This window comes from Microtus oregoni, unplaced genomic scaffold, assembly GCF_018167655.1.
Source record: "Microtus oregoni isolate MIOR12 unplaced genomic scaffold, Mior012 000036F_ref0000092, whole genome shotgun sequence".
Lineage (NCBI taxonomy): Eukaryota > Metazoa > Chordata > Mammalia > Rodentia > Cricetidae > Microtus > Microtus oregoni.
In genome coordinates, this window is record NW_024543095.1 from 2,398,071 (window position 1) to 2,413,877 (window position 15,807).

Consider the following 15,807-nt stretch of genomic DNA (forward strand, 5'->3'; position numbering starts at 1 on the left):
AGAAAAGAAAGCAAGGCGGGAGGAACGCTATCACTAACTACGGAAACCCCAAGCCCTAGGTAGGAGAAAAGAGGAAGGTCATTCGTGCCTACGCGGGCTCCGCTTTCACTCCGGCGCTGCAAGGCTGGCTCCGCCCTGCGCCTGCGCAGTCGCGACAGTCGGGCGCAGCGGACCGGGCGCGGGAGGAAGCCGCACCTGCGCGGTAGCTGCGGCGGAGGCGAAGGCCCGGAGCAGGAGCCGCGGGGAGGGGGACGTGGCGCGCGTGCGTGCGCACGGCTCAGCGCGGCAGCGAGGCGGGTGCAGGGCGGAGGGGGAGGGAGTGACGCTGGGGGCGGGGCTACCCGCGGCGCCGGCGAGCATTGCGGAGCTGGGCGGTGCCGAGCAGCAGGAGGAGGAGGAGGAGGAGGAGGCGGCGGCGGTGGCGGCTGGGGTCTGACGCGGCCCGGTTCGTGGGGCCCCGCTTGTTTATTTATTTATTTCTAGTGGGTTTCGCCGGGCGTGTGAGCGCGCCCTCGCTGCTCGGCGGGGAGGGGTGGGGGGAGGGCCCGGCCCGCGCCCAGGGGGAGTTGGAGCCGGGGTCGAAACGCCGCGTGACTCGTAGGTGAGAACGCGGAGCCGCTGCCGCCACCACCGCCGCCACCGCCGAGAAGCCCTTGTTCCCGCTGCGGGGAGGAGAGTCTGCTGCCGACAAGATGGCGGACGGGGAGCTGAACGTGGACAGCCTTATCACCCGCCTGCTGGAGGGTGAGTGCGGCGCCGGTCCCGGGGCTCTTCCCGCTCGAGCCGAGCCCGGGCAAGAGGGCGGGCGGGCGGGCTAGGTGGCCCCGGAAGCCCCGGAGCGCGGGATGGCGGGCGGGCCGGCGGAGAGGCCGGTCCGAGGCCCGGGCCCCCTCGGCGGGGACAGCCTTCCCGGGAGGCGGCGGGACTCCGCTAACCCTTCCCTAGAAGGGGCGACGATGCCTGCCGCTGCGCATTGTGTGTCCGTGGAATGTGTATTTCTTCTCTGTTCTCTTTGTGCGTTGGTTGCCCTTGGCTGCCTCCGATTGTCGTTCCGGTAGTGAATTTTACCATAAAAAAAGAAAGAAAAGAGAGAGAAAGAAAAAGAAACGATCCGCGGCTCGGATCGTTTGCAATTTTTTTTTTAACTGGATGCTCTAGAACGGCGTAAGGAGAGGATAGGATGAATAGTTTACCATTTATTGTCTGGCGTACAAAAAAAATAGTAAAAGTATTGTATCGGTTTGGAGATGTCCGTTAGAAATACGATACGCGAGAATACGTGGAGCCGAAAGGGGGTTATAATGGGGGGGGGGCTTAAAATTATAACATGTTTGAGCTGAGTTTAATTTCTGCACAAACTTAGTAAATGTTTGTTGTAACAGCCTCTCCTGGGCTTAAAAGGTATTTTTACAAGTCTTCGCAGCATTTGAAGTTTCGGGCTCTCATGCTTTTTATTGATTAGTTTTGTATTGGTGGGAACATGAGAAAAGACTTGATGGAGAGACCAGTAGTTAAACGGATTGATCTGTTGTGGGATACTGTTTAAAGTTAAAGGCGGGTCTTGGTCAAAAGAACCCTTTTACTCTAAAATTCGCGTCGTCGCTAATTGTTTGGGGAGTTTGTAAAAAGAAAAAGAATTGTCTCTTTGAATGATTAAGAGTCCTCTTGTCGGACACCTAATGAATGCCTGTGTACTGCTTTTGTTTACTATAGCGAAGCAGTTTGCATATGTTTGGAAGTTTACCAAAGACGTTTGTGTAGGGACTTTTTCAACTAAAGTACAACGCTTCTATCAGCTGTAAAAACCTTTGTATATTTGCTTCAGATATTAAAGCTATCCAGCAGCAGAAGTTGCCTTTTTTTTTTTTAAACCAGGAACTCCTTCTTATTTACCTTTTCCTTTAGTATCAAGTTATTCCTGGGAGGCCCCCTGGTGCTTGCTGTGTTCACTACTCGGGACTTTGTTGTCTTTATAACTGATAGGAGTATCTTGCTGGGTCTATGAGAAATTTGTTTAGAAAAAAATTTATGCTTATAGTGCATGACTAGCTCCATAAGGGAAATAGAGTTATTTAAAAATTTTATATCTTGTTAGTCTTCGGCGAAAGGGAATTTAAGCCTGCCGCTGTTTTCATCTACTTTAAATTTTACATTAAGTTTAAATTTGACTGTATCTCAGCTTATTTTCATTTAAAATTTTTCATAAACACCTGATAGCGATTCATGTATTTTAAACTGATCTAGAGCCCTTTAAATCAAATGTACCTTTATGTGATTACAGACGCTTTAACTAGTTGGGTGAAAGTTGTAGAGAAAAGGGGGAAAGCAACCTAATACTTGCTTCTTCTAGCTTCAGTCCACCCCCCTTTTGGGGTAAGAATTCTTGTCAAGATACATTGTTCTTTTTTTCTAATATAGCAAGTGTTTATTGATTCCTGTGCCAGGCACCAAGAATTCAAAGATAAGACAAATCTCCACTCAGGGAGCTCAGTATAAACAAGCGAGTTCAGCATTTTCTAGCCTTCTTGCTCTTCTGATGTTGAAGATAGTTTATTAGTTTTTTTTTACATTTTTTTATCCAATTGAAGATTATTTTCCTTGACATCTCCGTTACTCTGAAATATTACCAGTCCCTCCCTTCCTCCCCAAATCCAATCCTGTTCAAATAATTGTCAAAGACTTGGATTTTCTAATGAGTATTTTTAATGTTAATTTTTTTGTCAACTTTTGTTTCGTGCTAATTTAACTCATCCAAGGGATGCTATTTTGCAAAGTTGTCTAGCAGAGTAACTTCTATTTTTTTTGTGTCCTAAGTGAAAATAACATTAAAATTGGACCAGTAAAAGATACATTATTATAGTTAGAATAAATTTAAGAAGACTTCTATCATAGCAAGGTTAGTGGTTGTTGTATTGAAAAACGTGAAGAGAACATATGGTCTGAGCTCTAAGCACAAATATGATAGCCTTGTGAGATAAAATTTGTGAATTCAATATGTTCAACCAGTATATATACACTTAAAAACATTATGTTGTACCTAAAAATATGCAGTGTTATCTGTCAGTTAAGTGTGCTTTGGGCTGGGCAAAAGATGTGGCTGGTTTATGTCATTAATCCCAGCCCTGAGTAGGCAAAAGCAGGCAGATCTTTCTGAGTTTGTGGCCAGCCTGGTCTACATAGCAAATTCTAGGTCACTAAAACACAACAAAAGGAAAAAAAAACTTGTCTTTGTAAAACTTTCTGTATTAAGGGAAAAAAATGACCTGGATCTAGTCACGTTTTAAAATGCTTGCTCTGTGTCATGGTATATTCCTTAAAAAAAAAAAAAGATATAGAAACTATATTTGATTGCTAGTTAGGCACATGTACTTTTAGTAAGTACATTTTATGGGTTTATTTGATGTTATGATTTCACAGAACCTTAAGGACATTTAAATAAATTATACTATTATTTAGTATAATATAAGAGTACTGGTGCATTATTTAGAAGGTGCATGTTTCTCTATTATTTTATTTTGCTTTAAGTTTTTCTTAAAATGAAAAACAACTACTGTTCTGTCACTTGTAATGATCCTGTAGCATAGCTCACAATATTCTTGTGGTTTATCTTAACTGGTTGATTATTTAAATTAAGGCTAGTTAGTATAGGTAAGCTAGAAAGCCCAGGAAAGGATTTTTGCTAAAATTAGTTGTTTAGCCGGGCGGTGGTGGTGCACGCCTTTAATCCCAGCACTCAGGAGGCAGAGGCAGGCGGATCTCTGTGAGTTCGAGACCAGCCTGGTCTACAAGAGCTAGTTCCAGGACAGGCTCCAAAGCCACAGAGAAACCCTGTCTCGAAAAACCAAAAAAAATAATAATAATAATAAAAAAAATAAAATAAATTTAGTTGTTTACTCTAGGTATTTGAGAGGAAGCGGGAATCCCCTGGGGGCTTTAGATCCCATTATAAATGCTGTTTATTTTGGAAGAAGTCAGAAGGGATAAATAGAACTACTATGCATTGGGGAGGAGAATCAAATGGTGCCCTCAGAGGCTCTTAACTGCTGAGCCATGTCTCCAGCACCAAACCTTGGCTTTTAATGACAGCTTTATGAGATGCAATTCACATACCATAGGGCTTGCCTATTGCTGGCATGTTAGTGATTTTTAGTGTGGTCACAATGTTTTGCAGCTGTCACCACAGTCAGTTTTAGAGTATTTTCACACACATATCCCAAAAAAAACCCTGTTCTCTTTTTCCCCTTCATCTGTCTCCATGGATTTGCCAGTTTGTGCACATTTTATGTAAATGAAAGTGTATATGATGTGGTCTTTTGTAACTAGTTTCTTTCCTTCTTTAAAAAATTTTTGAGACAAGTTGTCACTATGTAGCCTTAGCTGGCCTCAAACTCACAGAGATGCTGCTGAAATCAAAGATTCCTGGGCCTCTTTAATGTTTCTTAAGTTTCATCCATGTTGTAAAATGTATTAGTACTTCATTCCTTTCATGGCTAGATAATACTCCATTGTGTCTATGTGCCAATTTTCAGAAGTAGTCACTGGTTGATGGCTGTTTCAGTTGTTTTCTCTTTTGACCATTGTGGACAGCACTGCTCTCAACTTCTGGGTTCAGGTTTTTGCAGGGACCTAGACTTTCAGTCCCCTTTAGTGTATTGTTGCGAATGGAATTGCCTTGTCAAATGATAACTCTGTTTAGCGTTTTGAAAAACTTGCAGACTGTCTAAAGTTTTTTTACTGGTTAAAATTGCTTAAAATTCAAGCCCAACAATTTTTAAAAAAAAAGTTGAAGGGCTAGTTGCTTCAGCCACCTCCGCATCAGTCAGCGTGCTGTAGTGGGCGTGAGGCAGGACCCATTAAAAATCAAAGCAAGCTTGAAAGTAGCTCATTGGAGGTAGACTTCCTTCTCTTGACTATTCTAGATGAGAGTTTAGTCTAGTATGCACAGATAGTGGGTATTTTTTTAAACTAAGTCGTAGATCACCCCACCCCCTTGTTAATTAGTTCCAGCAAATAAAGGAAGCTAGTTTGAGAAAAACAATCTATACATATTTTTAATTTGCTACTTAAACCTAGCCCAAGAAGTTTTCTATGATGTTTCCAAATTCAAGATAAGAATTGGTTGGGACTTAGAAATAAATGTATTCATGAAGAAAACCTTAAATTGCATCTAGCAAAAAAAAAAATTTGTTAACGCACATACACACATACACACCTTTTAAATTCTAGAGATTGAACTAAGGACCTTATGCTTGCATGCTAGGCAAATGCCCTACTTCTCCAGCCCTTTTAATTTCTGTTTTAACAAATTGTTGCTAAGAAAGTAGCCATTCTGGCCTTGAGCTTGCCCTGTATCCGAAACAGGCCTTGAATTTTGAATCTTGTGACTTAGTTCCTTAAGTAACTAGAATTACAAATGTATGTCACCATACCCTACATTCATCACTTAACAGACTAGTTCTCATTGGCCACATGGCACACTCATACCAGTAAATAGAAACATCAAGGTATTTTTATATGACTAAACTGCCATTGAGTATTTCTGAAACTGAAATTTCAGAATTAATTTCAGTGTCAGTAGGCAAGAAATGGTTTAGTCAGGGTATGTTTGGACTCTTGAGTCTCCTGGGATTTAGTTTTGGTCAGGTACAGATTATAACTAACCTCTGGACACCACTTCCAGTAAATAACCATTTCAGATCTTGTTTTCTCTAGACAAAGTAGGATCCGTAAAGATAGTGAAGCCCTATGCGTGATTTGGTAATAGACATTGGTCATTTGGAAAATGGTTCAGCTGAATTATATAGTTAAATGTCAACAGATCCAAGAATTCTATTTGTTAACCATGGAAGTCTCATCAGAAGAGACCTTAAGACTGGATGAGCTATGAGAATAGATACAAAGTTTCCAGTATTTAAATTTTTACACTGAAATCTTGAATTTTATCATTGGCTACAAAAGAACTATTTTCTTTGCCATGGCAGGGTGTTGTTTGTTTTTGAGAGTGTTAATTATGTAAGTCTGGTAGCAGTAGTTTGTCAGTCTCGTGCTTTTCTTTGAGACAATTACTGTGTTGTATTGCAGCAGACATATGTTTGGATACTTTGCCTTTTCTCATAGATGATTAAAGACGTAATTGCAAGAGCTGGGCTTAATTGATCATTTTTACTGGTTTTATCACAATGTTTTACTGAATTGCATGGCAGTGAACACAGGATTCTCAGTAGTTGATAGCTCTGACCTGGTGTGTGTCAAAGTGCCAACCATTTTCAGCATATTGCTTTTGTCCCCTCAAACAGATGTCAAAATAATTCAGGAGTTCATGCTTTGAGCTGGGTACTTATTTATTCCTGAACTATTTCATCCCAACCTGTTTATCAACATTCTTTACTCTTTGTACTACACTGTTTTGCCAGTGTACAGGGGCATGGCTTTTACTTACAGTGTATCACAAATCTTTTTGAGGATTCATGAAAAACACTGTAAAGTTTTATTTTTGGTTGCTAGTAGACCTTTGTGCTCAGAGGGAGCACCTATGCAGAATTTAGGAAATCTAGATTAACTGACATTAGTTAGTGATGGGGTGAAGAGGGGAGGAGTGGCATAAATGGAAGAGAAAAATATCAGTAGTTAGTGAAGATTACTGAGATTTCGTGAGGCACACATGTAAAGCTGATCGAATTGGTTCTTTTTGTTTTCTTGCTGTCCTCTGTTTCAGAGAAGGGAGTCTTGAGTAACTTAGAAAGTACAGGTGATGGTTAGTGAAAGATAAACATTAGTGTGCATGGAAGATTCCACGGAGACACATCACAGGTCCTTTTTAGTTTAAAAGACAAACCTGTATTGGAAATTTTTCAAACAAATAAAATTGTAATATGGTAGTGAGTACAATTTGGCAGGTTGTTATTTTGTTTGTTTTTTGTAATTACTGGGATGGAATTCTTTTGGATAGAATTCAACATTTTAAGATTCAAGTAAGTGGTTTCAATGTTGGTCATAAAATTTGATTGTAAGTGCTCATCTGTTGATACTGATCTGTAACGAGATTTTGTGAATTTAATCTTGAAAGATGCCCTTTCACACAGATAGGAGCTGCCAAATGCTAACAGTAGTCTATAAGTGTATGATCTTTTTGTTTGTTTGTTTTTGCTTTTTGAGGCAGGGTTTCTCTATGTAGCTTTGGAGCCTGTCCTGGTACAAGCTCTGTAGAACAGGCTGGTCTCAATGAGAGTGAGATGATTTTTAGTGGTTTTTTGATTTTTGGAGACAGGGTTTCTCTGTGTAACAGCCCTTGACTGTCCTAGAACTCGCTCTGTAGACCAGGCTGTACTTGAACTCATGGAGACCCACCTGCCACTGCCTCCCAAGTGCTGGGATTAAAGGTGTGCTCCACCACCACCTGGCTAAGTATATGATTTTAATTGAGCGTGTTCATTTCTTAGAACACATTTATACTTTTTGGAGACCGGATTTCTCTGTGTAATAGCTCTGGCTGTCCCATAACTCACTTTGTAGACCAGGCTGGCCCTGAACTCAATGGTCCACCTGCCTCTGTCTCCCGAGTGTTGGTATTAAAGGCGTGTGCCACCACTCCCAGCCTTGAGTAGTTTTTCTCTTTTAAAAAGGTGTTCCCAAAGAAACCCGGGACCCTTTTTTAATTTTATTTTTTTTAAAGATTTATTATGTATGCAGTGTTCTGCCTGCAAAATAGGACACCAGATCTCATTACAGATGGGTGTGAGTCATTATGTGGTTGCTGAGAATTGAACTCAGGACCTCCAGAAGAGAGCAGTTAGTACTCTTAACCTCTGAGCCATCTCTCCAGCCCCTTTGAGTGATTTTTCTTACCCTTGACTAGGTGACACATGTTACTAACATGATAATTGGTTGGAGGAGCAAGTGTTCAAACCAAAGTGACTCCAAAGTTAGCTTGTAGGATAGTCATTGTGGAAATACAGGAAAAAATGTTTTCAAAGAAGCTGAGAAAAAACAATTCAGTATAACCTATATCAGAATCTGCTAAATGATACAACTGATGGTAGTGAAAAACCACATAAAACAGGGAGGGGGGAAAAAACCTTAGCTGTCTTTAAAGTCTTTTGATACAGATGTTCTACAGAAAAGGTACCTTATCATGTTTTCAAGCCAAGAATATCAATAACCAACTTCATTTGCTTTCATGATCTCATTCAGTTTTAGTTTTGTGATTATATCAGTAATAGATTGTAACTTTGATTTTGTTTAATGATAAAATTTTTCTGAATGAAAATTATTTAAATTTTTAAAATTATGCATATACTTATGTCTGTGTAGCTATGAGCACATGAGTGTAGGTACCATGGGAACCAGAGGTATGGGACCCTTAGCACTGCAGCAGCAGCGAGCTGGGTGCTAGGAACCAAGAAGACCTGCAAGACCAAGCAGCACATGGCTATAACTGCTAAGTTCTTCAACCCATGAAAATTATTCTTCTTAATCATTATTGAGTACAGGATAGTGTTAGGGTCTTGATATGTAATCCATGCTCACTTTAACTTCAAGATGCCCCCGTGTCAGACTGCAGAGTGTCTGAATACAGGTGTACATGTGACCTCACTACCCAGCACTTAATGCTACATATAAGTTCAACTTAAAATTGTAAGAACGCCCCACTACAGTTTGTAAACATAGTGTAAGTCATTTTGATAATAGCACCTTTGTTTACCATGCTATCAAAAGTTAAAATAAGCAAGATCTTTATCCTCATAAACCTTCAGATTATTTTCCAATTCACTATAGTTCCTTCAGACCTTAAGTACAAAAGCAATTTCCATATCAAAACCCATTTACTGTGTGACTAAGCAGCTTCCACCTAGCTCTATATTTGGAAATAATCAATATGTAACATAATAACATGTTAAAAGACAAATTACAAAGGAATTGTAAATCTAGGTAGTAGCGCACACCTTTAGTTCCAGTACTTGGGAGACAGAGGCAGGTGGGTCTCTGTGAGTTCGAGGCCATCCTGGTCTACAAAGTAAGTTCTAGGACAGCCAAAGGCTACACAGAGAAACCCTGTCTCCAAAATTCAACCACTGAAAATCATCTCACTCTCATTTTTAAATTGTTCATATCATCCCCAGTGTCCTCAGTCAGGCCAATAGTCTTTAAAATTTTTACCTCAAGATAATTGTCACAGATTATCCCAGTCAAACATAATTGACCTACCATTGGTAAAGTGGTTTACCTCACTTAGCTGACAGTTGAACCACTTGAAAATTTCTCCACTTGTTAAATTCTGAGTTTGAGGCCAGCCAGGGCAGCATAATGTGATCCTGACTTAAAAAAACAAAACCAACCAACGAAATAGACCAAAAACAAAGAAAAAGAAAAAGAATGCTACCAAAGCTTCGAAGTAATGTCAGTCAAGTAACAGCAATCTGTCTCTTAAACTACTAAAGCCCAAACAGAATGGTTTTTTTAGAGTGGCAAAAAAAGAGGATGCTTACCTAGAATTCCAATTATACTAAGGATATTCTTCACCACTAAAAGCAAAAATAAAGACACATCGGAGCTCAGAAAATTGAGATGGGTCAGTGGTTAAGAGCAGGGCTGCTCTTCAGAGGTTCGATTCCCAGCACCCACATGACAGGTTGCAACCACCTGATTTTTGTCAGAAACCATAGTAAATGTAAAAGAAACAAACATTGAAATTAAGATCATTCCAGCAGTTGGCAAGCAGAAGTATCAACCAAAGCTGAAGATCATCCTGGTCTACTTAGTAAGTTTCAGGGTAGTCAGACATAAATACTGAGGCCCTTTCTCATTAAATTAAGGGAGCGGGGACAGGTAGAGAAAACTCAGAAATTTACATATTGAATATAAAGACATTTTAAATTTAGGAACACAGTGGGGGGGGTGACTAGAGAGAAGACTTAGCATTTAAAAGCACTGGCTGCTCTTCCAGAGGACCTGCGTTTAATTCCCAACATCCATGAGGTGGATAATAATCATCTGTAGCTCCAGTCTCAGGGATCCACACCCTCTTTGGCCTCTGTAGGAAGCAGGCACACAGTGGTACGCAGGTATGCATATAGGGAAAACACCCAAATGCAAACAGAGTTTTAGTTAAATAAAAAAGAAAAACAGATAAATACAAAAATGGGAAAACTGTGTCATGTACACATTACTCAAATGAGGCCTGGGTTGACAATGCTAGGTGAAGCTGTAAACTTCAGTGTCACTAGAGATAATGAAGAATATTAGTGCTTTCATGATAAATTCAACAGAAATAAATATTTATGTCTTAAAAATAAGTCCAACACAAAAATCTAAAGTCACTAGACCTAAAAAGACATAGAGAAAACCTTATCCCCATAGTGTACTACTATAGCTTTAGTACCTGGTAGAACAAACAAACAGGAAACACTCAAATGGTTGGAAATTGAGGATGAAAGATATCACACAATTGGCCTGTGAAGATATCTCAGTAAGCTTTCGAGAAGATCTGAGTAGGAGACACAGAAAGTTTGCATAATAAACTAACTTCGTATGGTGGTGTGGGCCTGTAATCCCAGCACTAGGGATACAGAGAAGGGCTTGGGGAATCACTGGTCAGTTAATTTAACCTACTTGGCAAGTTCTAGGCCAGAGGAAATGGACAGCACATGGAAAATGCCACCCCGAGTTATCCTCTGGCCCTCATACACAAAAGCAAGCTGGTTCAGACAGTGGAATAAGGATTTTATCAAAGTAGAAAGAAACAGTAGCAGAAAGTAAGTATCCTCTTGATGAAAAGATTAAAAGTTTATGTGTCTAGAAAGACTTAATATCAGTAAAGATAAAGGAAACAATAGTACTAAGGGTACTAGTATAGAGCAGAGATGAACACATGTGATTGTGATTGTGCTAGAGGAAAATAAATGCTTTAGAAGATGATTGGAATAGTTGAGTATTGTCTTTTAAATGTTTGTATCCAAGTCTAGTGACTTGTGCTGTGACCCTGAAAGGGGTAGTATTCCAAACTATTATGTTAAGGGGTGAAAAGACCTGATGCCTGCCATACTTCAGAGAGAAGTAGGACTCTTGTTGAAGGACAATAAGATATAAGTAACTTTATGCTAATAAATGTAAAGGCTTAGATGAAAAGTTTAGCTCAACTGATAGAAAAATAGAAAATATTATTGTTCGAGAAAATGGATTTGTATTGAAACACCTTAAATTTCTAGGCTAGATTGTTTTAGTAGTGATCTAAACTACAAAGACATTAACATCTATTTATAACCTTACAGATACATATAAAAAGACAGGGGTTGGAAAGGTTGTTCAGCAATTATGAGCACTTGCTGCCCTTGCATATGATCCATGTTCTGTTCCCAACGTCCAGCACAGTGGCTCACAACTACTTGTAACTCCAGTTCCAAGGAACCTAACCATCTTCTGAAGTAGGATGCCCCTCTCTATGCTGTGAATATGTTTTATTACCATTGGTGAATGAAGAAGCTACTTTGGCCTGTAGTAGGACAGAATATAGCTAGGTGGGAAATCCAGACAGATACAGGGAGAAAGAAGGTATAGAGTCAGGGAGACATCAGCAGCTGCCAAATGAGTAAGTTGCCAGAGCATCACAGGGCACATGGCAGTATGCAGTTAAATGGAATGGGTTAATTTAAGTTGTAAGAGCTAGTTAATAGTAAACCTGAGATGATAAGCCGAACAGTAGTTAATGTTAAGCCTCAGAGTGGTTGTTAGGGAACTGGCAGGCAGGAGAGAAACTGCCAGTTATACTCTTTTAGTCTCAGGTGAACTTTTACACATGTGGTACATTCATGCAGGGTCATACACACATACATGAATAAAAATAATAACACTTCCCAACTTCATAAAAGCTTGCACAGCACTTTAGCAAAACCTGGCAATAACAAGAAATCAACCAGTATGTGAATATAATCCCCCAAATCTTGAAAAATATGTGTCATTGTGAAACCCATTAATGTGTGTTAATAATTATGATCTTAAAAACTCAGCAAACTGGGGGCTGGAGAGATGGCTCAGCGGTTAAGAACTCTGACTGTTCTTCCAGAGGACCCGGGTTCAATTCCCAGCAACCACATGGCAGCTCACAGCTGTCTAAAAATCCAGTTCCAGGGGATCTATCTGACACCTTTATACCAATTCACATAAAATAAAGTTAAAAATTTATTCTTAAAAAACAAAACAAAAAACTCAGCAAACTATTTGCAGGTTGAATCTTAACATGTTTAATAAAGATGTGGGCTTGCTTTAGGAGACCAGTTTACTCTAATACTCAGAGCTTCCGTTAAAATAAATCACATTAATATAAAAGGGAAAGTTGGTGGTTATCTCGATTAAAAAGTATTTGGTAAAAACAAAAAATTCCCTTCCCCCCGACAGAAATTCTTAGTAAAGTAAAACAGGCATTTTCTTCAAGATAAGGTACATAGAGTTATCAGTTATTAGATAAATTAAACGGAAATAAATATTTGTGTCTCAAAAATATGATGGTGAGGTGCTGCTGGGTGCCATTTCCTCCAAACAGGTTCAAAAACGTGATGGGAGAAAGAAACAGCATCAGTTCTGCTCCTGAAAACTCTAGCCAATTGAGCAAGCAAGGAAGAGAAATTAAAGATTATGTCTTAGTCATTGTTCTATTGCTATGAAGAGGCATCATGACCAAAGGAACTTTTATTTTCCTTTTAAGACAGGATTTCTCTGTGTAAGACCTCTAGCTGTCCAGGAACTTGCTCTGTAGACCAAGCTGGCCTCGAATTTACAGAGATCCACCAGTCTCTGCCTCCTTGAATGCTGTGATTAGAATGTTGGGATTGAAGACGTACTCCATTTTATTATAGTGAAAAGCAAACAGGAATGTTGCTGGAGCAGTAGCTGAGGACTTTACATCCTGATCCACAGGAAGCAGGCAGAGAGAGACTGGGCCTGGTTTGAGCTTTTTGGAACCTCAAAGCCCACTCCCAGTGACACACCTAAATTTTTCCAAACAGTTTATCAACTGGAGACTTAAATATGCATATGTTTGGGTTAGTGGGGGTCTATTCTATTTGAATCACATTCCACTCCCTGGCTCCCATGAACTTGTAATGGTATCAAAAGGCAAACTGCATTTAGCTCAACTTCATAAGACCCTATAGTCTTTTACAGTCTCAATCAATACAGTCTCTTTTGAGACTCAAGACAATCTCTTAATTGTAACCCACTGTAAAATCAAAAGGAAAATTGCATACTTCCAACATACAATGGCACAGAATATACACTACCATTCCAAAAGGAAGGAGAGGGCATAGTGATGAAATACTGGACCATAGCAAGTCCACAGCCCAGCAGGGCAAGCTCCAAACTTTGCATGTACCTGCATCTGATGTCAAAGCACTCTTCAGGTCTCTGGCTCCTTTCAACTTTATTGGATGTAATACACTTGTCTCTCTTGGGCTAGTTCCACTCCCTGTTAGCAGCTCTCCTTGGCAGGTAGCCCAGCACTCTGATCCCTCCAATATCTTGGGATCTCCTTCACAATCCAGGCCTCACCTCCACAGCTTCATGCAGTGGCTTCTCTGAGCCTCCATGCAGGGACTTCCTTGCTAAATGCCTGACATCAGTGCCCTTCCTTAACCACTGAGGAAGGTTCCATAACTCTTTTCCGGTATGCTTGACTAAAATCAGAACCATGTGGCTGAAGCTGCCAGGTTCTGCTGCCTACCTGGGCCCCCTCCATTACTTGTATTTGCATGAATTGTGACCTGGTGGTTTCTAGGCTAAGAAAATCTTAGGCTTATTATTTTCATAGGTTGCAAGGTTAGCTGGTTGGGGCCTTGCCTGAGGTCACCACTCCCTTTATTCCATTTAAACATCAGACTTTAACATTTTCATCTTGAGCACAGACTTGGCTCCAATATTACATTTTCTAGCATTCCTTTTCCACTCAAACTGTACATTTCTTCTCTTTGTCCACTTTCCTTTTCATTATAGATCTACATAAGGGTGATCACTAATAACTGTGACACAGTTCATACTAGACTGTCTTGGAAGTCTCTTTTGCCAATGACATTAATCCAACTCTTCAATTAGCCTTAGGCAGATTTTTAGGAAAAGGGCAAAAAGAAACCACATTTCTCCGCCAAATTATCACAAGAATGGCTTTACCGTCAGCTGATATTTTTCCCCTCTGAAGACAACTGAGCTAGGCCTGCGTAGTTCACATTGGCCTTCAGCACTACTATCTCCCAAGCTCCTACAAGGGTGGATTGCTCAGCCTCACCTACAACATTCACTTGCTTTCTTAATCCAAGTCCCCGAAGTCCACTTTTCACCAACAAGCATCTTGAATAGGCTGGCACAGCCTGGTACCAATTTCTGTCTTAGTTATTCTTCTATTGCTGTAAAGAGACACTGACTAAAGGCTACTTTTATAAAAGCATTTGATTGGTGGCTTGTTTACAGTTTCAGAGGGTTAGTTCATTATCATAGTGGGAAGCAGACGGGCATGGCACTGAAGCATAGCTGAGAACTTTACATCTTCACATCTTGATCCACAAGTAGCAGAGAGGGAGGGGGCTGACTGAATGAACAACAGAGCTTGGGCTTTTGGACTCTCAGAGCACATCCCCAGCAACACACCTACTCCAACAAGGACATGCCTCTTAGTCCTTTTTAAACAGTCCAGTAGCTGGGGACTAAGCATGCAAATATGTCAGCATTTGGGGACCATTCGTGTTCAAACCACCATGGATTGGAAAAGAAATAAAGCTGTGTTTTTATAACTGATATGACTGACTTTTAAAAATCAAAAAAAAAAACCCTCTAAACTTTAATACTACACAAAGTCAGTATACAAAATATGTATTCCTCTGTGTGTGTGTAATCACATACTGGAAAAATGAAACAGACATTTACAGTAGTCCTCCCAAAATCAGTTTGAAAAAATATACAAAACTGCCACGGTAAATACTATGAAGGAAAAATGGACATTGCTGAGGAAGATGACCAGAGCTAGCAAGATGTTACAGCAACTAAAACACACTCACACACACTGGAACAAGAGTAAATGACAAATAAAAGGAGAGGAAAGGGCATGGGTTGGAGACTTGAAATTAAGACATCAATTCTACCAAATTCCTCAGTTCATTTTTCCATAAACCCCATAAGCCCTACAAACTTGATGACCCATAGATACAAGCCAACTTTAAAGCTTTGGGAAACACAGAAGTACCCAGATTACTTTAAGAATTTTAAAGATCAGAGTCAAAATGTTTATAATACAAAAAATGGTGATAGAGTGGTGGTGATGTAAGAAAGAGACACTGTAATAAGAGTGTCTTCTTGTTGATGTTTTCCAGGACAGGGTTTCTCTATGAAACAGTCTTAACTGTCCTGGAACTTGATTTGTAGACCAGGCTGGCCTCGAACTCACTGAGATCCACCTACCTCTGCTTCCTGGGTGCTGGAATTAAAGGTGTGCGCTACCGCTGCCCCTGCTCAGTAAGAGTGGTTTTCTATCAAGCTGCCACTAAATTAGTTGCTATTAATCAGTGCTACTAAATCAGTTGCCTTTGTGCCTGGATAAAAATGAACGCTGGGTTGGAGAGATGACTCAACAATCAAGAGCTCTTGCTGCTCTAAGTTCGATTCCCAGCACCTATGTGCTAGCTCACAACTGTGACTTCATTTTCGGGGGTTCTGGCACATGTACACAAATACACATGCAGGCAAAACACCTAAATTAACCTTGACTTTTACTTCAAGCAGTATAACAACCTAATTCAAGATGAATTATACAATTAAATTAGCTGTAACCAA

At 40.3% G+C, this 15,807-nt stretch overlaps 1 protein-coding gene across 2 annotated transcripts in view; it reads left to right on the plus strand.

Annotated features, from left to right (window-relative positions):
- Positions 1-407: 407 nt before the first annotated feature.
- Positions 408-15,807, plus strand: part of Ppp1cb (protein phosphatase 1 catalytic subunit beta) — a 34,857-nt gene continuing 19,457 nt past the window's right edge. The window contains exons 1-2 of one of the 2 annotated variants that reach the window (XM_041631072.1): positions 408-445; positions 602-744. In XM_041631072.1, the coding sequence (XP_041487006.1) occupies positions 693-744 (52 nt within the window). In that variant the 5' untranslated portion in view covers positions 408-445; positions 602-692. Of the gene's footprint in view, positions 446-476; positions 745-15,807 lie in introns of those variants that run through there. The other variant, XM_041631071.1, reaches the window with a different exon arrangement.